Source organism: Cetorhinus maximus, chromosome 3 (genome assembly GCF_964194155.1).
Source record: "Cetorhinus maximus chromosome 3, sCetMax3.hap1.1, whole genome shotgun sequence".
Lineage (NCBI taxonomy): Eukaryota > Metazoa > Chordata > Chondrichthyes > Lamniformes > Cetorhinidae > Cetorhinus > Cetorhinus maximus.
The window spans coordinates 47,209,603-47,236,142 of record NC_135881.1 but is presented as its reverse complement, the minus strand read 5'-3'; the positions used below and the strand labels follow the sequence as shown (position 1 = coordinate 47,236,142).

Here is a 26,540-nt window from a genome sequence, read left to right as displayed (position 1 = left end):
TGACATTAGTATTGGTGTTGCAAGGTCAAAGGGTGTGGGAACGTGTCAAATAAAGAATCGAAAGATATGTCTAGAGAAAGGGTGAATGATAGAATAAGGAATAGCTGTTGTCTGAAAGGAAAGGAAAAAGAAAAACATACAAACAAAAGAACAAGGAGCAGGAGCAGGCCATTCGGCCCCTTGAGTCTGCTCCTCCATTTAATAAGATCATGGCTGATCTAACAGTAACCTGAAATCTGCATCCTGCCTACCCCCAATAACCTATCACCCTCTTGAGAGTAAAATCAAAATGAGCAAAGAGAAAGGAAGCAAATTGGAGACAGAGGTTATGGCCTGTAACTGTTGAACTCAATGTTGAGTCTATAAAGCTTGTTAAGTGCTAATCGAAAGATGAGGTGCTGTTCCCAACACTTGTGTTGAGCCTCACTAGAACACAGCAGGAGGCCAAAAACAGAGAGGTTGGAGTGGGGTCTCTACATTTCAAAATAATTTATATATAATGTAAATAATGATGACCCAAGCAATGAACTTTCAGGCATCCTGCTAGACTTCCATTCTGATGCCGCTTCATGAATAACTAGGCTTCACTTCTTCTACAATAAATAAAAACAGGAAATGCTAGCAATACTCAATAGGTCAGGCAGCACCTGTGGAGAGAAACAGAGTTAATGAGCGGAATTTAATCAAACCTGTCACGACACAAAATTTGGAGGCCACTAAATCACATGGGAGGCCACACATCAGTCTCCAGCAGCATGAAAACCTCTCATGATTAAGTAAGAAGTGGGACAAAGCCAATGCTCACACCTTACCCGCTCGTGGTGGAAGATAATTAGCCTTGTTAATGAGCCTGTTAAACCAATTTATACCTGATGTTGGCATGACTTGATGTTCCCTGTCAAATTTACTGAAAAGCCCACAGGTCTACTGTGGCTGTTGAAACCCACCCAGTTAAACCTGCCAGCTTTTAAGTGGCTCTGCTTGAGCTGATGCCATTTTCGATCTGAACAGCTGTACAGTTGACTCCATCGTTGCGTTTGGATCCAGGCTGAATAATTTGGAGCTCTAAGGGACTGATATGATCTGTGGGGGTACAGAGCTTCTCACAGGAAGCTGTCCTTTAACAGTCAGAGGGCCAGGCCCTTAAAGTGGCCCTGCTCACTGGAAGAGCAGAGGGCCACTTAAAGTGACAGTGCACAAATCCACTTCACAGGGACTTGCAATGCGATTAAGACACCTGATAATGCTGAACCCGTTTGGATTTGAGGGTGCCAGTGCCAGGATCAGTGCTGGGACCACAATTATTTATGATATATTTTAATGACTTGGATGAGGGAAGTGAATGTACTATCGCCAAGTTTGTGGATGACACAAAAATAGGTGGGAAGGCAAGTGGTGAGGATGACACAAAGAGTCTACAGAGGGATATAGACAGGTTAAGACTTGGCAAATGGAACATAATGTGGGAAAATGTAAGATAATGCACTTTGGCAGGAACAATAGAGGAGCTGAATATTATTTAAATGGAAAAAGACTGCAGAAAGCTGCAGCACAGAGGGATTTGGGGGTCATCGTGCATGAATCACAAGAAGCTAGCATACAAGTTCTGCAGGTAATAGGAAAGGCAAATAGAATGTCGGCCTTTATTTCAAAGGGAATGGAGTATAAAAATAGGAAAGTCTTGCTAAAACTATACAAATCACTAGTTAGACCACACTTAGAATACTGTGAACAGTTTTGGTCCCCTTATCTAAGGAAAGATATACTGTCATTGGAAACAGTCCAGAGAAGGTTCACTAGGTTGATCCCAGGTATGGAGGGATTTTCTTATGAGGAGAGGTTGAGTAGGTTGGGCCTGTACTCATTGGAGTTTAGAAGAATGAGAGGCGACCTTATTGAAACATATAAGATTCTTAGGGGGCTTGACAGGGTGGATGCTAAGAGACTGTTTCCCCTTCTGGGAGTGCCTAGGACCAGAGGGCATAATCTTAGAGTAAGGGGTTGCCCATTTAAGACAGAGATGAGGAAGAATTTCTTCTCTCAGAGTGTAGTGAATCTGTGGAAATCTTTACCACAGAAGGCCAGAGAGGTGGGTCATTAAGTATATTCAAGGTTGAGATCATCAGATTTTTAATCAGTAAGGGAATCAAAGGTTATGGGGAAAAGGCAGGAAAGTGGAGTTGAGGATTATCAGATCAGCCATGATCTCATTGAATGGCAGAGCAGACTCGATGGGCCAAATGGTTACTTCTGCCCCTATGTCTTATGGTCTTATGTGCCTGTGTTGAGCATGAGGACAATGTTGCATTGGCACCACAACAGGCACCCCACTGCAACAGCAGACTCAGGTGGCAACACCAGACCAAGTGATCAGGCAGTGGTGTAGATACAGATGAAGGTAGATGCCGGGCAGTGTCAGCAGTGACTTTGCCTCCCTCATGAGTCTGGCATGGAACTATTACTTTCATGCAGGCTGAACTTTGCCCAAGGGGCTACAATGGTAACCCCATGCCAGTTGTGCTTAAAGCTATAGCCACATTGAATTTCTACGCCACAAGTTCCTTTCAGGGATCAAGAGGGCCTGTGTAGAATCTGTCATGCAGCCAGACACTATTGCATAAGGAATTCACCAGTACCCTTTTCAAGAGGGCTGGTGACTTCATTATATATTAAATGGACGAGGATAGCCAGGCTGAGCAGCCCATGGGTTTTGCGGCCCTGGCAGCTTTTCCTCAAGTGCAGGGTATGCGTACATGTCACCATCAAAGTACTCCCTGACTAACTGACTGCTTTCATAAACTGGAAGGGGCTCTACTCTTTGAATGTGTAGATTGTGTGTGATCATCAGAAAAATTCAAGTGTGTGGCAGGTCTGCAGACAGCAGCCATGATGCCTACATCCTGTGACAACTCCCAGGTGTCTCATCCATTCACTCCAAGCCAGCAGCTCAGTGCATGGATACTTGGCTCATGATGCCCATAAGAAACCCTAGCACTAAAGCAGAGGGAAAATATAATTCCAGTCACAGCCCCACACAGGCCATCATAGAGCAAACGATTTAGTTACTGAAGGTGTATTTCCATCGCCTGCTCAGGTCTGGAGTGCTCTTCAGTATGATCCAGAGAAGGTCTCGTGCATCGTCCTGGTGTGCTGCACCCTACACAATCTGGCCATGCAAAGGGGAGAACCTCTGAACCAAGATGAGGAAGAGGCAGCAAATTGGGGAGGAGGAGCAAAGGGAATCCCAAAGTTGCTTATAGGCATATAAATAGTATAAATTGTGGTAAAAGGGGGAGTAGGGCAGATTAAGGATCAAAAAGGGATTTACACATGGAGGCAGAGGGCAGAGCTGAGGTATTAAATGAGTACTTTGCATTGTCTTTACCAAGGGAGTAGATGCTAACCAGGCCATGGTGAAAGAGGAGGTAATTCAGACACTTGAAGGGTTTAAAATTGATAAGGAAGAGATATTGGGATAGCTGTCTGTACTTAAATTTGATAAAATTTCAGGACCGGATGAGATGCATCCAAGGGCACTGAGAGAAGTGAGAGTGCAAATTTGCAGAGACACTGGCCATAATTGTCTAATCTTCCTTAGACTCGGGGGTGGTGCCAGAGGACTGGAGAATTGCAAACGTTATCTCCTTGTTCAAAAAAGTTGTAAAGATAAGCCCAGCAATTGCAGGCCAGTCAATTTAACTTCAGTGGTGGGGAAACTTCTGGAAATAATAATTATGGACAAAACTAATAGCCACATGGACAAACACAGGTTAATTAAGGAAGGGCAACAAGGGTTTTTTTTAAGGGAAAATCATGTTTAACTAAATTTCTGGAGTTTTTTGAAGAGGTAACAGGAAGGGTTGATGAGGATAATGCTGTTGATGTGGTGTACGTGGACTTCCAAAAGGCTTTCGATACAGAGCCACACAACAGACTTGTGAGCAAAGTTAGAGCTCATGGAATAAAAGGGACAGCAGCAACATGGATATGGAATTGGCTGAGTGACAGGAAACAGAGAGTAGTAGTTACTGGATGTTTCTCGGGCTGGAGGAAGGTTTGTAGTGTAGTTCCCCAGGTGTCAATGTTGGGACCCTTGCTTTTCCTGATACATATTAATAACCTGGACCCTGGGGGCACAATTTCAAAACCTGTGCATGATTCAAAACTTGGAAGCATTGAGAGCTGTGTGGTGTGGAACTTCAAAAGGACATAGACAAGTTGATGGAACGGGCGGACAGACAGTAGGTGAAGTTCAATGTGGAGAATCATTTGGCCGGAAGAATATGGTGACAATATAAATTAAAAGGCAAAACTCTAAAAGGGGTGCAGGAGCAGAGGGGCCTGAGTGCATATCTGCATAAGTCATTGAAGGTGGCAGGACAGGTTGAGAGAGTGGTTAATAAAGCATACAGTATCCTAGGCTTTATTAATGGGGGCATAGAGTACAAGAGCAAGGAGATCATGTTGAACTTATATAAGACATTAGTTCAGCCTTAGCTGGAGCATTGTATCCAGTTTTGGGCACCACACTTCAGGAAGGCATTGGAAAGAGTGCAGAAAAGATTCACAAGAATGGTTCCAGACATGAGGAACTTAAGTTATGAAAATAAATTGAAGTTTGGACTGTTTTCTTTGGAAAAGAGATGCCCATGCCAGAGAGGAGATTTGAGAGAGGTATTCAAAAGCATGAGGGTCCTGGACCCAGGGTAGAGAGGGAGAAACTGGTCTCACTCATGAAAGAATCGAGAACGAGAGGGCACAGATTTAAAGTAATTGGCAAAAGAAGCAAAAGCAATATGAGAAAAAACTTCTTCATGCAGCGAGTAGTTAACGTCTGGAATGCACTGCCTGAGAGTGCGGTAGTGACAGGTTTAATCAAGGCGTTAAAAAAGGAATTATAGAGTTATTTAAAAAGGAACAATCTGCAGGGTTATGGGATTAGGCAGGAGAAGGGCACTAAGCAAATTGCTCATTCGGAGAGCCAGTGTAGATACAATGGGCTGAGTGGCCTCCTTTTGCACTGTAAAAACTCTGTGATTCTGTTTTGCTGACATCGCTCCAGCAGAGGGACATCAGTATCTACCTGGTGCAGAAACCAGGGAGGTGTTGTCAATGCAAGAGAGGCCTGAGAAAACCTTATCTTCAATTGACTTCAGTGCCCGTTGAGGCCAAATGTGCAAAAGTCTTCCTCGATTGCCATTGGCATCAAAATTCAATCATGTATGAACCCCACGTGGCCTGTTTCTTTATGCTGACATATTGCTCTCACCCACTGAAGCAGCCAAACATCATGCCTGTGACACACATGCTGAGCAGTCTTTCCATTCATACCCTGCCTAACGTCATGACGCCCTCAAGATTGAATGACACAGATCTGAATAGCACAACCATGTTTAATTCAACTCGCACACAATGTGTACAAAGTCAAACAATCCCCAGTGCCACAGTGATATCTTTACGTACCCTTCTTAAAATGTTTACGAGTGCTGTGGCACGATGTGTCCCCAGCATCTGCAGATCACTTTGAGGCAGGCTGCTGCTCTCCATGCCCCATGGTCTTTGATTATCAAGGCAGGTGTCCTCATGGTGCCACAGGCCCTGCATGAGCCAGGGCATGGAGGGGGCTCCTGAACCAGTGCTGACACTGGAAGTGTTCAGGATATTGGCAGAGGTGCTGGGGAGTTACTAGCAACCCTCAGTGCTCTGAGAGAGAAAAAACCCAAGTTTTTCAGCAGGAAGTTCCTCACTCCTCTCGGTTCAGGGTGGCACCTCACCTGCTTTCCAACAGGTGGAGGTGCTCCTGGAAGAATGCCCACTGCAACACTGTGGTCATAGCACTCGAGATGTTCTGCAGGTTCACGCTAACACCAGGCATCAATTGTGTGGTCTCCTGGATCTGCCCCTCCATGAAGGTTGCCAACCTCTCCATGGAGGAAGCAAAGCGCTTACTCACCTGAGGCATGGCAGAGCTGAATGGACTCATCCGTCACCCATGCATGCCTGCTCAAACCCTCAGGCATCCAAACCAGATTCTCCTTTGTCTGTCCCTGCAACTTCAGCAGCCTGAGTGTGGCCCTCATCAGAGGCCTGTCATCAGCATGGGGAACAGCATCGTCCTAGCCTCCAGCAGCCATCCATCTGCTCAACAGTGAGGTGCTCACTAGGCTGTGACCCAAAACCAATTTGCTCAAGTCTACACATCAGGTTGCATGCATCAGAGCTGGTGCTTGGTGCAGGGGAATGATGTGACTGGACCACTCTCAACATCGGAGGAGAGGGCATGAGTCTCGCTTGCATGTTCATCCGGCATTATCATCTGCCATCATTCTTGTCAAGAAAAGAGTGACACGATTAGGTCCTCATATTATACACTTTGAAATACCAACTATGGGTGCAAACTAATCAGTCCTCATTCTCCTAGCCAGATACTCAACTCCTGCATCCGACACTAAACAACCTCCCTTCTCCACAGCCATCTGCAAGGTCTCCATCTCTGCGGGGATGAAAGCTGGGATGTCATGCTCCCCTCCTCTACATTTGTAAATCCTTTTGTCCTTCATGCAAAGGGGGACAGTTAGTTAGGCTCCAGATGATGCTGAACAAATGGCCTCAATGCTGGACTTGTCCCTACTCCTACGATGGGTGCACAAGAATGCACATTTCCCTCCCATGCCTGTGTTCTTATGTGTGGTGCATGAGGCAGAGAAGAAGATGGGTCCACATGAAATCCGCATACATCCAATAATCATGAGTCGTTGCTGGAAGTCCATAGGTTAAGCTTGATGACAGGACCAATCTCTTAGATATCAAATGATCCCACTGTCCCCATGCCCCCTTCAGCCACAGTTTGCATGGCATTCACTCAGACTCAGCCTTGTGGCTCAGAGAAGGTCATTCATCCTTTAGTGGTAATGGTGAATCTCGTTGCTGGACCCCTTGGCTGCTGACCTCCAACACCACCTGTGACCATACCTCTTGGTCATTTGAGATGGCCTCTTGTGGCCATCTGATGGAAAGTGTATGTCCCTTTGCCCTCTAAACGCCTGGAGAAAGTCCATCAACAATACATCACTAAATCGTGGGACAATCCTATGTCCACTTTGCAACATCCTCTCTGGAATGAACTTTAAGTCACAATCAAGGATTGTAGATTTATGTCCTGGATGATTTCCTTGTTACAGGTAGCAAAACTTTAAACACTTTCAAAATTAACTAACAAGTTCCTCTTACATCCGGTGGAGCACTCACTTTAACTGGATTTTTATATTGACTGTTGGTCTGGCTGCCTTTCAAAAATGGCAGCAGCAACAGCACTCGCATCAGGTGCTCTGTGGGCCTCCCATGCCCAGGACATGATTGCACAGGCCCCTCGTGTCATTTCCGTTAATTGCCAGCCGACGCCTAATCACATTCAGCCAGCCGCAAGAGGCTCAGGCCAAATTGCCACCACCTTCCCAACCTGGCCTTGGGAGCCACAACACCACAATTAAATTCCGCTCAACATTTCAGGTCAATGATGACCCTTCATCACCTTCTTCCAATTGAATTCAATCCACTTAATAAGTTGAGTGAATCCAGCATGATAAAGGGGAGCAGCCAAATTGCTCATTTTGCTGATCAACCTGAGCCAGATCCTGTTCAAAGCGTAAGAGGTTGCACTTAAATTACCTTTGTCTAGAACCAAGTACCTTAGACAAAACATCTGCATTAGAAGCACCTTTTATCTACTTAGCACAGGAACAGGCATAGGGAGAGCAGCATGGGCAGATGGACATAGCTGCATGCAGTAGGTGTCATAGTTGTCCTGTTGTCTCTTTGTCAATGCACAAGGCCAAAAGTAGTGGGAAGCGACTCCAAGTTTGTGTAGGCAGAATGGTTTAAAAACAAAATCACTGTAAAAAGCAGCTTTCCAGCTGCTGAAATCGCGAATGAAATTCTCCAGACTCAAACACTTCATTTCCACCTGCCTCAACTAATCTAGGCAACAGCTGCACGTTATAATTGTCAGTCTACTATACCCTGAGTGCATTACAAGTGTAGAAGCAAGATACTCATAACTGCCCTCATTATAATATATGGAAATTAAAGCACTTGGGGCTGAGCAATCAAATCACTGGAAGGGCCAAAAGGTACAAAGGATAGGGAATGAGTGATTTTTATAGTAGGCAAGACTTCTACCTGGTTTTCCTGCCACAAACACTTACTTGCCTAGAAATAAGCCAAAAGAGATGAGATTTTTCACCTGCCTATCTTCCTGTACTTTTATTTAACCCAATGGAACCAGCTTCAGGCTGGTTATGATGCTGGTGATGGACTTCAGCTGGTATGCCCCATACCACCAGGGTACTTGCCTCAGGTAGAGTGATGTAAGAAATTTGCCTCTGATACTTGCTGCTGTATAATATGGCTAGTGATGGTAGCTGGCAGAAAAAAAAGCATTTTGAAACATTTTTTAGAAAACTCCCACTTTAATTAATGTGATGCAGCCTCTTAAATTGTAGTTCCTCTTTCACCTCTTCAGCAATACTGAATAGCATTTTCTAAGAGGTTAATAACAGAAAACATGGCAAATAATGTGTAACCATCATTAACCTATCATCTGAATATGTCCACCCAAAGGTGGGTGGATGTTTTCTGAGTCAGTCCCAGCAGAAAGTCCTAGAGAACCAGAGAACAGCTATTTGCCTCCAAAATAGGGAGCAAAAAATAGAAATATGGATCATTCCCTTTACACCATACATGTAATAGATCAGTATATTTATTTTCTTTATTTGTATTTGCTTTCCTTTTGCTTTCTTTCTTGCTTTGCTTTCCTTTAATCTTTAAGAAAAATATAATTTAATGAATCAAGAATCTAATCACAGCAAATTTTAGTGCCCACTTTCATACTATTTTTTCTACAGTGTAGACTGACTGGTGTACTTAATGTCTATCATCCAGAAAAACCCAGAATGGTAACATGATCACAAAAGAATTGGTACAGTTGAATGCTGATCCTAAAATAAAAGCAGCCATCCAATTATTAACCGGATTATTATTCCTTGGCCTTTTCTCTTTCAGAAGCCGATTGACCTGCAGTGTATTTCTAGAATCTTTCTGTTTGCTTCAGATTGCTGACATTCACATATGTCTTTTTACCCGTAGTGTCTCTCTACCTAGGGAGCCATTACACCTGAAAGCAAATTCCTAGTGCAATCTTCATTTTTTGCCATTTTGTGCCATAAAATCAGCCTTACTCCTGCCCTGTGAACAGGCGTTGTTGATGCTCCTTCTGTCATTTCTGTACAATGCTATTACTCTGTGAGAGTTGTGAAACACAGTTGATAATTATGTAGGCAAAAATACCAGCCTGTAAAGTGGCTGGTTAAAACTGCTTCTGTTTCCTAACTGAATGCAGATTTGTAATTAGCTTTTGAATTAATCTGTGTACCTAAAAATGAGATTGATTTGCCTGTTTTTGCCTTTGGGTGGATCGTGCTGTTAGTCTTTTCTTTAATCCTATATTTTTATATATTAAATGTTCCAATTCATATACATGAAAATGCTTACAGAATCTCCTTTTATGACCAAGTTCCAGGTGGTGCAAAAATAACAGCTGTATACTTATTTTGGCATGTATCACTGCCAATTTATATCAACTTTTATTTTTTATTAAATAACCCTTCCAATGATAACAGACATGCTATTGAATCTTGGTCCAGTTTGTAGAATTTTTTCTACAATATTGATTGACTGATATTATTTAATTTCTACCACCTGGTTAATGAATAATGTTCTTAGAGTTCTTATGAGTTGAAGCTGGGGATGAAACATTTCCAATATGTGGGTATCCTTTCCTGCAGTAAATATGTATTAATTATTATATTTGACTTTAATCCTCAGCCCATTAGTTCCAAAAGAAGAAAGTCAAGATGAAGATAACCCATATGACTATAGGAAATTGCTTCGTAAAACATCCCAAAGGAATCGTCTTATCGAGCAATGTTAATTTATAATCTCACAGCTTCCTTCCTTATGTACTGTTTAAATAAATTTCTGGAACTGTCCCATAAGTTAACTATTGTAAATTTATATTCATACTGTACAGTAACACATGTGTTAGTAGTTTGCTTGGGTGTAATCAAGGCACAAGTAGTGAAATATTCTGTGCTCAATTATAATGTGAATCTTTCCACGGTCAGAATTAATGTTCTTTGTAAAAACATGCAGCCAAATGTTAATATTTCCAAATGGAGAATGAAGTGAAGTCAGCTGACTCATGTTACAGTATTTTAAATACAAAGAAATATGAAATGCTGAGGAAAGAAACAAATAAAATTGTAGATTTTTAACCAATATGTGTTGTACTCTTGCTGAAACCTTATTAAATGAGATCCTCTGTTATCTGAATCATAAGCAAAATATTGTGGATGCTGGAAATCTGAAATAAAACAGAAAATGCTGGAAATACTCAGCACGTCAGGCAGCATCTATGGAAAGAACAGCATTAATGGGTGGAAAATTTCTACCATCAGGGATAAATACAGTTTTCCACCCATATAAACAGTGAATCCTGCCTGCCTGCATGATCTTCCCTATGCAGCCAACTAAGAGGCCACCTCTGGTAGTGTCATCCAATTAAGGATGGTGGGTGGACCCCACAGGTGGGAGAGCCAATGGGAGTGCCCAAGGTTCTCGGTGGCCAGCAGCACCATTGGGAAAGGTAGGCCCTGCCATTATAGGCGGGGGACTGCAACAGTGCCTCAAGATGGAGATACACTCTGAAGACTGCAAAAGAAATGTGGCCACAGCTATCAGACCATCATTGTGGAGGGGACAGGGAGTGGAATTAGAGGGAGCCTCACCAGTAACTGGCCTTCTACTAGAAGGCCACCTGCAATCACCCGCCAGGCTTCAGTCTCAGTAGGGTGCCCGTCTGCCACCAGTAAGATTCTGACGACATTACCAAATTGCCTGTAAGTGGGCACCTAATTGCTGCTGATCAGTTACCTGTGTCTGTTAGGCAGGTAGTTGATGCTAGTTTCACCTGGTAAGATTGGCCAGAGGTGGGAATGTGTCAGAGTGCCAATCCAACATGGGCCTGCCTGACCTCTAAGACCTGCTTCCAACCGTACCTGCCCAGGTCTCAATAGGTTCTGCCTAATGTTTCAGATTGATGACCTTTCATCAGATCTGTTCTAGACCCTGCACAGGCAAAGAGGCCCCATTTTCAGCAAGTTAAAAAAAGGTTCACCAAGTCAGTCCTTTCTCAACTGTCTGACTAGGAGTGCACAATGGAATAAAATGCAACAACCATGAATGTTTTAATGGCTTTGAGGATGAAATCTTTTCATCTCTGTTTTATGTTCTGGGCTATTTCCTAACTTTTTTAAATTTCAAATTCTACATGAATAGCTTTGACTGGTGAATAAAATGTTTTACTTTGGTTTATTTAGGAGGAAACTTCTATGCAAATGATGAAAGCTTGCACTTGTATTTGCAAAATGTCATATCCTAGTTTGCTTCCTAATTGTGTACCTAGAATTAAGAATTTCTGCTTTGCAGTCCAATGTGTGAAGAGAAGGTTCAAGGTCAGTCTCTGGGGGCTATTTCTGGGAGAAGTAATATGATAGGCAGAGACCATGGTTGATACAAAATTGTATGTTGACTGCACCTGCTCCCCACTGAGATGACCTCACTTGGTCATTTAAATATTAGTGGCATTTATGGCACTTAACACATTACACACTGGGAGTGCTGTGGAGTCAGAAAGTCAGACATCAGTAGCTATTAAAGTGTTGCTGTTTTCAAAAAGACCGCTGTAGGTAACATGAGACCAAAAAGATGTTGTTGAGTTTTGAGGAAGAAGTATGGCACACGAAATAAATCCAAAAAATGAGACTCAGAACTAAACTACCTGTTCCACATGCAAAACCAACAGGCAAAGGAAAATTCAACAACTGGACATGTAATTGAAAGAATGCTGTTGAAGAAAAGGTTTTACGTTTGTTGGACTTTAGGGCAGTTTTGGAACAGGAGATAACTGTAAAGAAGGGAAAAATATTACCTGAGCTGATCTGCCATCAAACCTACAGAGATCGGTGGTAAGAGTTTAAACTAATAAGCTTGAAGGTGGGGCTCGGAGATATAGTACTTACCTTGGCAGTGATGAGAGTGTTAAGAAAAAGTATATAAAAACAGAAAATGCTGGAAATACTCAATGTGTCAGGCAGCATCTCTGGAAAGTGAAAGAGGGAGGATTTTCCTGGTTCCAGGGTAGCAGGATAGGAAGCCGGTGGTGGGGGGTTAGTGATGTGGGTAAATAGCAGAAAGCCATGTTGGAATGGTTCCTGAGGCAGGCAGGCCAGCAAATGGATTGGTTGCCATTCAATGGAGTCGGGCAGCCACTGAAGTCATTAGGCTTCCAATTAGGGGATGATTTTCTGGCCTCACCAGCATATTGCCAGTGACACAGAGGCCTACTGCCATGTGAAGAGGCCAGCTGCTAAATAGAGGTGGCCTTCCAGCAGCAGTTGGGGGTTGGGGGTGGTGGGGTGAACAGAGCTGGAAGCTCCATACCCCCAAAGAATGAGTGATGGGCTGGGAAAACCATCCCCACAGCCCAGTGGGCCATCCACAGGTGTTTCCCCTCTGATCAAAACGGCTTGCCTGTTTGTTCCCACTGAATGTGCATATTAACACCTCTCGGAGGGCACCCCTCGAACACCTAACTGCCTCATCAGTATCCACATCTGCAAGCTTGCTGAAGCTTCAGAGCTTCCAGCCCTCTAATTGGGTGCACAACAGCGGGAGCCTGCCACAATGTGCTTAGTGGTGGCTAATTAGGAGACCACCTCCAGGAAAATGGCTCCCCCAGTACAGCTTCCAGCAAGTGCGGGCTCAGGACCCCCACCATTCGGCCCCTGAAGTCCGGATTAACTTCCGCCCAACAAAGGCCGATGACCTTTCACCATCTTATCCTCTTCTTTGCCACCTGTAAGATAGTCACCAACTGCATAGGCAATAATAGCATTTGAATGAGATGGTGACTCACGAGGCTAGCCGTTTGATGAATTTAGAATAATTTTGCTGGTCGTTTATCACCAGAGTAAAACATGCCAGTTCTTATCAAAATGCAACAATATTGCTTAACGATGCTACCCTAAATCACCCAATATATACCTTCTGCCAATGCTGGTTTATAAACTTTATAGAATTTTAATTAGACTAGAGAGCAGCGGTGATGAAACCACCCTCGAAAAATACAGAAAACTAAATTCGTATTCAAAAATGTTAAACTTGTTTAGGAAAAATGAATTCTTTAGGAGACCTGAATTGCAACTGAGAAAGAAGGATGGCGGCGTCCAACGAGATTTCCTCCTTTTAAAAAGAAACGCTGATTTAAAATGGATAAAGTCGTGTTTCTATTATTATTTTGGTCCGATGGATAACACCAGATCACGAGCAGGGAGTTCACATTGAGATTTTCCATACAGCCAGTAATTAATCTGACTGAGTAAATCGCCCACTTGCAGCCAGCACAGTGCAAGGCGCTGTCTGTCACCGGGTGCACGGGCTCTGTCTCTCTCTCTCTCTCTCTCCCCGGCAGAAAGCGGTGACTGACGTGAGCTTGCATAGCAGGAGACAGGGAGACAGAAAGAGAGAGAGGGAGGGAGTGAAGCCACGCCACGGTGTCCCGAGGGGTGGATGCCAGAGCTCAACAACCACGACAGACTCGTGACTCTTGCACACACTGCATGCTCCGGCGGCCACGTCTCTTCACATTTACTGAAAGAACGGTTGTCTGACTCATTCAGATCCGCAACCCACCCCTTCCCCGGATTACGTCAAAACACCAAGCAACCCCCCCCAACCCAAAACCTTTTCTGTAAGAGAAAGTTTGTGTTTCAGATCTGCATATATTTCTGAAGCAGTTGTCCCTCCCTCCCGCCTTTCTCTCCCTCTGTCCTTTTGCGCGCCAAAGTGACGCAGATGCCCAAGATGCCAGATTTCCATGCAAAGTAGCTCAGATCAAGATCGATCAACGTTTTGGGAAAGGAAAAAGAAAACCTGGAGCCTTTGCGCGAGGAATATCTGACAGCGAGCGTCTGAGCAAGGCTCTACCAGTGAGCATCCCCCAACCCCTGCCTTGTTAGCCTGTGTCTGGGAGAAGCGCCACTGTCCCGCGCTGTGTGAGCAGGAGAGGTTCAGCACCAGGTCCCGGTCAGCTCCCTCCCTCCCGGAACCGGTTTGTGGAAGAGATTCAGCACCAGGTCCAGGACAGCTCCCTTCCTCCAGGAGCTGGTGCGAGTGGGAGAGGTTCAGCTCTAGGTCCCGGACAGCTCCCTCCCTCCAGGAACCGGTGTGAGTGGGAGAGGTTCAGCCCCAAGTCCCGGACAGCTCCTTTCTTCCAGGAGCCGGTGTGAGTGGGAGAGGTTCAACACCAGGTCCCGGACAGCACCCTCCCGCTTGGACGTGGCTCTGAGCTCCGGATGAGAAGCGCCGCCACGTCTCCAGAAGCTCCGTCCTCTCGAATCAACCCAGCGTGGAAATGGCATCTCTCGGCTTCTTCTCGAACGAGTCGGCACAGCGATCCAGCGCCGGAGACAATTCGAATGCAGGTAAATGAAAGGCAACACGTGTAAGAAGATGTTAAAAGAGGCGGGGAGGGAGAGAGGGGAGGGGAGGGGGGAATGATTCCAAGGAATGGAAAGCCACAAAGCAGCGATGGCTCTGAAAATTGGGTGACAGGACAAAGTAGACATTACCTTGAGAATGTGATTTCTAAATTCTTAAATGCATCTACATGTTGAGCTTTATTGAGTATTTTTCTCTCAAATTGATCAGCCCTATGTTTACAACTGAGAGACCATAAACTTAATGGGTTTGGGCTGTTCGATGAGTGAAGCTGGTTGTTCACTTTGTGGATAAAATGACCCAAGGATAAGGAGGGAACTGTTATTTAAATCGACAAAATCTAAAGCATCGTTTGCATGTGCAATAAGAAGTCCCTTTCTTTAATTAAAACATTTATTTGTTTGTTTTTTATTTTCTATCTATTTCCTCCCATTGCTGTACACGGTATATTCTTCCCCCTTCGGCTAAAACCTCCAGCGGCAAAATTATCGCGGTTTTGTTTTAATTCATGACCAATTCCTGAAGCTTGGCTGAACTATTGCCTGGTAGTACAATCGTTTAAAACCCTGGGCTGTGTAGTAGATGGAAACTGCCCAAAAGGATCTGATTAGGCACTCCGAATTTCTTTTAAAATTGATCTATAAGAGCTGGTGTTTTGTTTTGCTGCTTTTATAAATGACTATTTTTTTCAAAGGTTGCCTCAAATTCTGTCCGTCATTAATCCCAGCCTAACGCCCTAAAATCAGCGGAGATGCAGCCGTCCCGCTGACCACTCGCTGAACTCCTACTGTTGTTCACTGACGCTTTTCATTGTGCAGTGTTTCTTTTAGCGGGAATGTTGCATCTTGTTTATAGTGCGCCCCTTCAGATCCGCTTTACTTCAGGTGATTCAGACCAAACTGAAGTAACAGGTCTTCTGCCCCGAAATCGAGGTACAAGGTAGAACCAAAATTAAAAGCTGGATTTAATATATTGCTAATACTTGTGTTTTACAGCCCCAGCTTGGTGTCAGATAGCTCAAAAGTTCACAGGCGGCATTGGAACAAAGCTTTGTGGTGAGTGTCATCACTGTTCTCATCGTCTTACGAGAAGCTAGGACCAATTTACCAACCCTGACGTTGATTTCATTTAGTAAATGCATGTTTTGCTGAAATATATAAGGGAGATACGAGTTTGGCGGAGTAACGGGGGAAGTGCAAGTCTGTACAAACTCGATTAAAATGGAGAGTTGAGGTGACCTAATGGCCACAGCCTCTCTTCCCCCTCTCCACCCCCATATTAAGCTGCCCACTGGCTTCTTCTAGCAAAAGGCAAAACTTCCAATTCAAAAAAAGTAGAAATCAGTTCATATTCTGGGAAGTTGAATATCAGGATTTGTTAAGCCCCTCAAATGAAAGAGATGCCTGGATTTCTCACGTGTTGGTTGCTCTGACGTTGCCTTATCTTTTAAGGCAGAACGGATTCTGAGCACCGTGAGTGCAGCGAATTGGCTGGTTTTACATCACACACCGTGACTCCCAGGGGCTGCTTGTTTGTGAAATGGTGAGAGGAGGCGAAGAGACTTAACATGCGAATAGCTGGATTCCAGGCAACAGATAGGTACCTCCAAAAGACCAAACTGTCATATTCAATATAAACACCCAAACTACCAAGCAGTTGTTACAATAAAACTAATTCGATTTCCTTGGAATGCAGCAACCCATAGTTATATCTGGAAATTATATTTTCTAATTTTATATTGGTTTCCAAAAGGCAGTTACTCATGAAAAGTTACACGCCATCCCATTAATAACTGACGGAATTGTTATGGAAGAATTGTCAAACTTTCTGTCAAAAAGCAGAAAATCGAATAAAGGACTTAAAATTGATTAAGTCCTGCATTTAATGTTTGGTTCTTTTGATAATAAAGCAGAACTAGAATGGTTGCTCTGCTGCATCAGCTAGTTTAAGTGATAGAAGTCCATTTCACTGTTACCAAGGCAAAAACTCAAGTTAAAGCTAACACACGTTGTTACTGCTCCAACCTTAAAATGTCAGACTGTAATGGATGTAAACCTATAAAATAAAATTTCCCTGTCCAAACAGCGCTGGCAAAGAAACATTTTTAAATCGGACTGTTCTTTGTATTATTTTGCTTCATCAGAGACAATATTGCATTAGTTTCACACATTTCTCACTTTATTTTCACATTTATTTAATTTTCTTTGCATTCTTGAAAACGTCAGTGATGTCTCAGACAGTTTCATCTAAACTAGCAGCAGATAATATCAGACGCTAGCCATCTCTGTGAGATGTTTTGAGTTCAGTCTAGTGGAAAGCGATTCTGTTCAGCATTGTGATGCCAAGATATGTTGTTTCCAATCTTGGTCTGTCTAGGCAGACAAACAATCATTAGACAAACACACTTAAACTGTCACTGCACTACCCAGATGTATAATTACATCACTGCCAATGCACCCAGTCACATCTATACACGAGCACTTCCCTTCCAGACAGTTATACTACCACACTCGACTCGGATACAACGTTATACAATCACGGCTCTATGCACACGAATGCCCGTACACAACTATTATCCTAGCTTGACACAGCCACTCTTCTACCCAAACACATCATTATATCTCTAACACCCAACAGCACAATTTTAGGCAATCACTAACCTATACTGATCCATCACGTTAGCATAATCCTACCTAACACCAACATATCACTACTACCCAATCTCCATAAACCAGGATGGTGCTATCATTCTATGCAATGACACCAATACACAGTCTCTGCTATACCAAGATACACATGTCAACCATCATTGTCCTACATAAACAAACCATTACATAATCACTACTATTTCCAAATAGGTAGCGTCATTGCACTAAATGCTAAACATAAAATGGCCGTCAGCCCACCTCGCGTTGTAGAATTCTGTCTAATGTTCTTGTCGCAGATAAGCTGGCAGCAAGATTATGAAGACGGACAAATTACAAAAGCTCAGTTTTCCATAAATAAAAAGTAAAATCGCAACATACCAAGAAAATACATCTAATAATGACATTCAGAGCTCCATCAAAACAAGGATCTCTGAAAGAATATCTACACCGAAATCCTTTATATCCCCCCACCACATTCTCTGAGAAGGAACTTAGAGGGCCTTTGCTTACTGCAGCAGTAAGGAATAAGTGCATCAACCTAATTCTGATCAGCAGAAGTATAATTTGTTAGAATATCATATTCTGACTTCATCACAAAATCAATGAAGAGAGACATGAGATACTGGGGCTACATCCATTGGAAAATAAAAGTTTAAGAGATTTAGTGGAGGCGGGTGGTTGTAAAATTATGAAAGATCTGATAGAGTGAAGAGGGAAATGCTATTTCCTAGAATTATCAATTTAAAAATGTCACTAAGATAGTGAAGCGAGAGTTTAGGAGAAATTTCTTCCTGTAGATATATTTTTGAAACATAGAATGTTTTGTTACAGGGTAATATTTGAGGCAGACACTATTATATCTTTTAAGGGGAAAATAAACAAATATTTGATGCAGAGGAAGATGCGTGACTATGGGGAAAGAGCAGTGTACTGGAATGAGTCAGGGATTGTTTTGTCAAAGCAGCGAATCAGACATAATGGGCCCAATGGCTTTCTCCTGTGCTGTAATCTACTATGGTTCTAATTCCACTAATAATTTCAAAACAGTAAATTTAAAATTCAAATTTTCAGTTAATTTACAATATCATCTTTGAAAAACAAGTATAAGAAGAAAGTATGCTTGTTATCCCTTGGATGCCTAAAGCAGACTTGATGCCACAATGAACTGCAACACTTGTTACTTATTTTTGATAGATAAATATATCCATCAGGACCATCTGTGTCCATGTGCTTGGACTATGATGTGCATCATTGTGTTTGTAATGGTGATTAGCAATAGTGTCACTTGTTAGAATGACAGGCTTTGACCTCACCACCACACACTGCCAATGAACATTATGCATTATAATATCATTAACTTAACAAACATTCATAGTTCACTCTGTATCAATAATGCAATGTTTTGTTTTATAACTGAACTGGGCTTTATTGGCATTGTTATAAACTTTGCAACATATTCTGTTTTTTTTCCAAATATTGTAGGAATATCAGTGGCTTATAAATAAAAATATTTTAAAATGTATCTGTTGTACCAATTGGGACACTTCCAGGGTCAATTCCATCCCCCAGCTGAGTTAACTGATCTCAGCCAGGGTGGTGTTAGGAGGACTGTGGTGGCTCAGGTGAAAGGGGATAAATCTGGTTTCCCACTCCTGATTACTATCCAGTGACTTCCATTGGAAACTGTGCATGTACAGACTTCAGGTGATGACAAAATTGAGCTCAGCTGGGGTGCCTTCACCCTCTCCCCCATTGATATTTTTTAGGCTCAGTCATGATGACCAGCTGAGACACTGTTGAGCTGGACCACAATGAATCATGTCCCAATTTGATTTGCTGCTTTCAAGTAAAGAGGTGGAGAAAATATGAAAAAAAATGAAGCAGTGACATAAAATAAATAAACTGTGAATAACATAATGGATATTCTCTTTTTTGCTTTCAATACCAGCATTCTTATATGGTGATGGGCAGAGGCCCACAGAAAGTGCTGTCAAGGAGGAAGCAACATCCCTGGGGACCAATCTGACCTGTACCTGCAGCAAATCCCCATGTGCTTGTCAGAAAGTTCAAATCAACTTTTCCATCTTGCATGCAACAGGTAAGCTAATTTCCGAAAATAATGAATTACCCTCAAATTGAATTATTTTCCTTTGTTCTTAATTGTATTGCAGGCTACATGAATACATTCACATCATTACAATGATGGACTGTGGCTGCAAATCTAAATCGTTGTAATGCAAAGGCATTATAGATTTTAAATTCTGTCAGATAAGGCCAGAAGGAAGAAAGGGCTAATATTTATAAGACCATAAGATCATAAAAAAGAGGAGTAGGAGTGGGCCATTCAGCTAACCGAGCCTGCTCCACTATCAACATCCTGATGGGGAGGGTACCGTTGACCAGAAACTGAACGGGACTAGCCATATAAATACTGTGCCTACAAGAGCAGGTCAGAGGCTAGAAATCTTGCAACAAGTAGCTCACCTCCTGTCTCCCCAAAGCCTGTCCACCATCTACAAGGCACAAGTCAGGAGTGTGATGGAGTACTCCCCACTTGCCTGGATGAGTGCAGCTCCCACAACACTCAAGAAGCTTGACAACATCCAGGACAAAGCAGCCCGCTTGATTGGCACCACATCCACAAACATTCACTCGCTCCATCATGGATGCAGCAGTGTGTACCATCTACAAGATAAACTGCAGGAATTCACCAAGGCTGCTCATATAGCACCTTCCAAACCCACAACCACTACCATCTAGAAGGACAAGGGCAGCAGATAGATGGGAACACCACCACCTGGAAGTTCCCCTCCAAGTCACTCACCATTCTGACTTGGAAATATATCACTGTTCCTTCACTGTCACTGGATCAAAATCCTGGAACTCCCTTCTTAACAGCACTGTGGGTGTTCATACACCACATGGACTGTAGCGGTTCAAGAAGACAGCTCACCATCATCTTCTCAAGGGCAGCGAGGGATGGGCAATAAGTGCTGGTCCAGCCAGTGAAGCCCACATCCCGTGAATGAATAAAAAAACCTACTGAACCTTTCCTCATAAGGCAAACCCCTCATCCCAGGAATCAGCCTAGTGAACCTTTTTGAACTGTTTCAATGCAAGTATATCCCTCCTTAAGAAAAGTGACCAAAACTGCACTCAGTACTCACTAATGTGATATATAGCTGTATCAAGGCTTGTCTACTTGCATACATGATCCCCTTTGGAATAATAGCCAACATTCCATTTGCCTTCCTAATTGCTTGCCGTACTTGCATACTAACTTCTTGTGATTCATGTACAAGGACATCCAGTTTCTCTGTACTGTAGCATTCTATAGTCTCTCTCCATTTAAATAATATTTTGTTTTTCTATCCTTCCTGCCAAAGGGGGAGAACCTCACAATTTCCCACATTATATTCCATCTGCCAAGTTTTTGCCCATTCGCTTAACCTATCCATATCCCTTTTCAGACTCTTTGTATTCTCACAACTTGCATTCCTACTTATCTTTGTATCATCAGCAAATTAGCTACAATACATTCAGTCCCTTCAACTAAGTAATTAATATGAATGGTAAATAGTTGAGGCCGCAGCACTGATCCCTGCAGCATTCCACTAGTTACTAGTTTGAAAACCTGAAAATGACTCATTTATTCCAACTCTCTGGGCAGAATTTTCCGATCGTCGGGTGGGCACATGCCCGACCTGAACATGCGTAAAATGACACACGATGACGTCGGGTGAGCGTCCCAATGTCATCATGCACTTGCGCGATATTTCGGTCGACGGGCGCTCACAGGAGTCAGAGCCACACCCACCATTAATTAAGAGGCCAGTTAAGGCCTTTGACAACCCCATTGATGGCAACTTAACGTTGCCCGTGCAATTTTTTGCTTATTGCACGGGATAAATGGACAGGCAGGCAGCTCCACAATTTGCAAAACGTCATCCATGAGTGGGATAAAAAGGGCCAGCAGTATTGCCAGTGTGAGTAGTAAGCAGTTTTGGAGACAGTTTGCAGCTGGTTGCTTATTGGTACTTGGCAGCCTCACCTCTGTTCGGGGCTTCATTGTTTGCATTTCCAGGCTTCAGTTCAGGACTCATTGGTGTCTGCCAGACCCTGGAGGATTCAGACTGTGTGGACCCTTCCAGGTATCAGACAGCCTTCCCTTACCCTGGTAATGGGGATTGTGGTCTCTGCTGGAGGCACCTCCTCCTCTGAGGAGGAAGAGAGGACCAGAAGGGAGAGGAGACCAGGTGACCAGTGCAGCTTCCAGGGGAGTGACCTGTGGGAAGGGAGGCATGCTGGGCCAGCAGGTAGCCCAAGATGGAAGGGGCCGCAAAAGACGTCATTATCCTGCTTCCAGGGTTTACAGGCAGCAATGCAACTACCTCAAGATGTCCGAAGTGCAATGCTGAAGGAGGCGTCATCTCTCAAGGGAGACAGATGATTGGGCCTGAGATCAGCTCTGACTGTGGGGGTGGACACCATATGCCATTAGTTCTAAAGGTCACAGTGCCCCTCAACTTCTATGCCTCCAGCTCTTTCCAGGGGTCAGTGGGGGATCTGTGTGGAGTCTCCCAATCAGCTGTCCATATTGCGTCAAGCTGGTGACAGAAGCTCTGTTCAGGCGGGTATTGACTTTCCTTCATTTCTGTATGGACAAGGCCAGCCAGGCTGAGCGAGCCAGAGGCTTTGCAGCGATTGCTGGGTTCCCCCACATCCAGAGTGCCATCAACTGCACAAATGTGGTCATCAAGGCACCAGTGGGTCAGCCGGGTACCATCGTCAACAGGAAGGGATTCCACTCCATGAACATGCAGATAGTTTGTGACCACAAGATGCCGATTCTGCAAGTCTTTGTAAGGTACCCTGGCAGCTCCCATGACGTGTACATCCTCAGACACTCCCAGGTGCCCAGGCTCTTCAGTGCTCCAAGCCGACTGGATGGATGTCTGCTGGATGACAAGGGTTATCCCTTGAAAATCCCAAGAACAGAGGCAGAGCAGTGGTATAACTATGGAGCCTATGCTGACCCTGCTTGGGAGGGAGCGGCTAGTGCCGCGGCTGGCATCTCCCCAGTCGCCGCAGACTAGTCAGGTGTCATGGTCACTGGCAGAGGGGTGGAGGAGCTGCTACCATCATCCAGAGCACCCTGAGAGAAGCCCGCAGAGATGATAGGCAGCTCGTGTGTCAGTGTGAGGTCGCTGTGGACCTCCCTTCTCGCCATTGATGGCATGTAGCTGGGATACCGGGTGCCTCATCCATCTCACACACAGACACTGACCACCTGACGTCATTGCCTGTGTGAGGGCTTGCAGGTCCAAGCGTAACCCCAGGAGCCCCTGATTCTGTTCCTAGAGCAGCATCTCCATGAGAGGAGGCTTTGCACTCAGCCATGAGGGTCAGCGCAGTGCTGATGCTCCACAGGGACTCCTCCACAAAAGAGACCATGGAACGCATTCCCTCATGGATCTCCGCCAGATCCTTCCTCACATCCTACTGGACATCCAACATCTGCTTTCTAATGAATGACTCCAGAGGCTCATCATCAACCTTCAACTGAGCATTGTACTGGTCCCCTGCAATCCTCCGACTGCCAGTGCCCTGGGCACTCTCTGCCTCTGCCTGCACCTCAAACGAGTGTGAAGTGTCCTCACCACTGTACACTAAGATACTAGCTGCCGAACTAATGCCCACCGAGGTGCTGGTATCTGCACTGGTGCCTGCTTCTGTGAGCGGGTGTGACACAGGTGCTTCTGGAGCATGGTGGTCCTCCGGTGTCGGGGTAGCTCCTGGAGGTCCTGCGTTTGGCTGCTTGGTTGCCGATCTAAGGGGGAAGAAGGGCATGTCATTAGTAAAAGTCATTACATTGTCACCATGCATGCCAGGCACCCTGGTGAGACAATGGAGATCTGCATCACGGTGCCATTGCCTTTCAATGGTCAATGAGGAATCCAGTTTTGAGGCTCCCATCAATGAAGACACTACATAAGAATGTTTGTACCATCTGAGACTCTCATCCCAGTGCACTGCACTCGTACTTTCGTCTGACACCCCTGCCTCTCTGCGACCGGCTGACCAAGGTGCATGGCGCCTCTCCAGCTTCAGCTCTCCTGCTCATATCTGGTGAAGATGAGGAGATGTGGGGGTGCTCCACCAATCCGCGACCTCTCAATATTGTTATGGGATGTCTTCTCCCGAAAGGACAGAGGAACATTGATTAGTCCACTCTCTACCAGCAGCGCCATTGCAGCCTGGCCAACCCCAGCTGAGGAACAGTTTGCAGGACAAAACAGAATTATGGTCCTCGAGCTGCAAGGCACTCAGTCAAAGCAGCCAGGGCTCACCCCCTTGGCCAGCTCTGGCATCATTGACAATTGGCACTCAGACTCTAACACCCCTGAGCTCCACGGTGGGATGGCCAGCCCAAAGTAATTCAACATGCTGACCCATGCCAACACGGTACTCACCCTTTCTGAGCACAGCAGGTCATTAAACCTCTCCCAGCACTGCACCCAGGTGCGCCGCCCCACGTGATGGCAGTTCACCCGGACTGACACCTTCTCTGATGCCCTCTTTGTGAGGTGCGGTGGCCTCCTCCTCCCATCCCTGGGGACAAGGGTGTCCCTCCTGGCAGCCACCTCCTCCAGGAGGGTGGCAAGGCACTCATCAGAAAAACGGGGGCTGAGTACCCAACCGACCTCACATCCCGCGTAGCGTCTACATCTTTATTTGCAGCCATATCATTGCAACAACGTCGACGTGGGCATCTTCCCTGGGGCTGCCTGTGTCGGTTTTGAACCAGACGCTGGGCCCAGCTGCTGACAAGTCCCTGCCCCCGCCTGCCCCTTCTCGAACATTCTGCAGTCAGTGTTCACGCTGAGCGGGCATTAATTGACCCACTAGCTTGAAATTACAGTTGTGGCCCAATCGCGGGCAGTGGTTAGCTTCCCAACCACTCCCGCTCGCTCCCGCTGAGCCTGCCCAGTGAGGTCAAAATTCTGCCCTCTGTTTCCTGTTAGTTAGCCAAGCCTTTGCTTATGCTAATATATCACCTCAACACTATGCACTCTTATCTTATCTTATTGGCACCTTATAGAATGTCTTTTGGAAATCCAAATACACCACAGCAACTTGGTTCCCTTTTACCCATGCTGCCTCAAAGAACTCTAATGAATTTATGGAACATGATTTCCCTTTCACAAAACCATGTAGACTCTACCTGGTTGTATTATGATTTTATAAGTGCCTTGCTGCTACCTCCTTCATAATGGATTCTAACATTTTCCAATGAAAGATGTTAGACTAACTGGCCTACAGTTTCTTCCTTTGTGTCTCCCTCCTTTGTTGAATAGTGGTGCTACATTTGTGGTTCTCCAAAATGCTGGGAATTTTCCAGAATCTATGGAATTTTGGAAGATTACAACCAATGCATTAATTACCTCTGCAGCCATTTCCTTTAAGATCCTAAGGTGAAGGGCATCAGGTCTAGGGGACTCATCAGCCTTTAGTCCCTTTAGCTTTCCCAGTACTTTTTCTTTAGTAATTGTGATTGTTTTAAATTCCTCCCTCTCTTTTGCTTCTTGATGTTCTACTATTCTTGGGATGCTTTCAATGTCCTCTACATTGAAGACTGATACAGAATATTTGTTTAAAGTCTCTACTGTTTCCTTCTTTCCCATAATTAATTCCCCAGTCTCATCCTCTAAGGGACCATTTCTCACTTTAGCTACTCTCTTCCATTTCATATACTTGTAGAAGCTTTTACCCGTTGGTTGTATATTTCGTTCTGGTTTACCCTCATACTCCAATTTCTCCCTCATTATTTTTTTTTGTCAATCTTTGCTGGTTTCTAAATTTTTCTCAATCCTCTGGCTCACCACTAATTTAGCATTACAAATCATTTCTTTCAATTTGACACCATCCTTAACTTCCTTAGTTAGTCACAGATGGTGTATCCTTCTTCTAGTCTCTTTCTTTCTCAATGGAATTAATCTTGGTTGAGAGTTATGAAATGTTTCATTAAATGCCTGCCACTACTTCTCTACTGTCTTACCTTTAATCTTATTTTGTTCATTCTGCAGTAGCCAACCCAGCCTTCATACCCTTGAAATTATCTTCATTTAAGTTCAAGATGCTAGTTTCTGACCCAAATTTCTCACCTTCAAACTGAATGTGAAATTCTACCATGTTATGGTCACTCTTACCTAAATGACCCTTTACTATGAGGTCATTAATTAATCCTGTCTCGTTACCATTTACCAGGCCTAAAGACCCTGTTCCCTGGTTGGTTGCAGAACATATTGTTCTAAGAAACTATCCTGGATACACTCAATGAACTCAACCTCTAGGCTACTTTCGAAAATTTGATTCATTCAATTTATATGAAGATTAAAAACACCCATATACAGTGCCTTTCTTACAAGCCCACATTATTTATTGATTTATACTCTATCCTACAGTGTAAATATTGTTGATGGGCCGAATGGCCTATTTTCTGCTCCTATGTCTTATGTCTTATGGTCAGGGGCCACTAAACATAGAAACATAGAAACTAGGAGCAGGAGCAGGCCATTCAGCCCTTTGTTTCTGCTCCGCCATTCATCATGATCATGGCTGATCACCCAACTCAATAGTCTGCTTCCGCTTTCTCCCCATACCCTTTGATCCCTTTCGCCCCAAGAGCTATATCTAACTCCATCCTGAAAATATACAATGTTTAGCCCTCAATTACTTCCTGTGGTAGTGAATTCCATAGGCCCACCACTCTCTGGGTGAAGAAATTTCTCCTCGTCTCAGTCCTAAATGGTCTACCCCGTGTCCTCAGACTGTGACCCCCTGGTTCTGGACTCCCCCATCATCGGGAACATCCTTCCTGCATTTACCTGTCTAGCCCTTTTGGAATTTTATAGGTTTCTATGAGATTCCCCCTCATTCTTCTGAACTCCAGCGAATATAATCCTAACCGACTCAATTTCTCCTCATATGTCAGTCCCACTATCCCAGGAATCAGTCTGGTAAACCTTCGCTGCACTCCCTCTATAGCAAGAATATCCTTCCTCAGATAAGGAGACCAAAACTGCACACAATATTCCAGGTGTGGTCTCACCAAGGCCCTGTATAATTGCAGCAAGACATCCCTGTTCCTGTACTCGGATCCTCTCGCTTTGAAGGCCAGCATACCATTTGCCTTCTTTACCGCCTGCTGCACCTGCATGCACACCTTCAGTGACTTGTGTACAAGGACACACAAGTCTCGTTGCACATTCCCCT

The 26,540-nt window shown here is 44.3% G+C and overlaps 2 protein-coding genes across 2 annotated transcripts in view; both read left to right on the top strand.

The window, feature by feature from the left end:
* myo3a (myosin IIIA) overlaps positions 1-9,988 on the top strand; it is a 599,990-nt gene extending 590,002 nt beyond the window's left edge. Inside the window, exon 33 of the mRNA XM_078535585.1 lies at positions 9,883-9,988. Coding sequence (XP_078391711.1) covers positions 9,883-9,988 — 106 coding nt within the window. The remainder of the gene's footprint in view (positions 1-9,882) is intronic.
* Positions 9,989-13,908: 3,920 nt separating this feature from the next.
* LOC144678194 (glutamate decarboxylase 2-like) overlaps positions 13,909-26,540 on the top strand; it is a 180,912-nt gene continuing 168,280 nt past the window's right edge. The window contains exons 1-3 of the mRNA XM_078538068.1: positions 13,909-14,600; positions 15,612-15,671; positions 19,213-19,362. Coding sequence (XP_078394194.1) covers positions 14,531-14,600; positions 15,612-15,671; positions 19,213-19,362 — 280 coding nt within the window. The 5' untranslated portion in view covers positions 13,909-14,530. The remainder of the gene's footprint in view (positions 14,601-15,611; positions 15,672-19,212; positions 19,363-26,540) is intronic.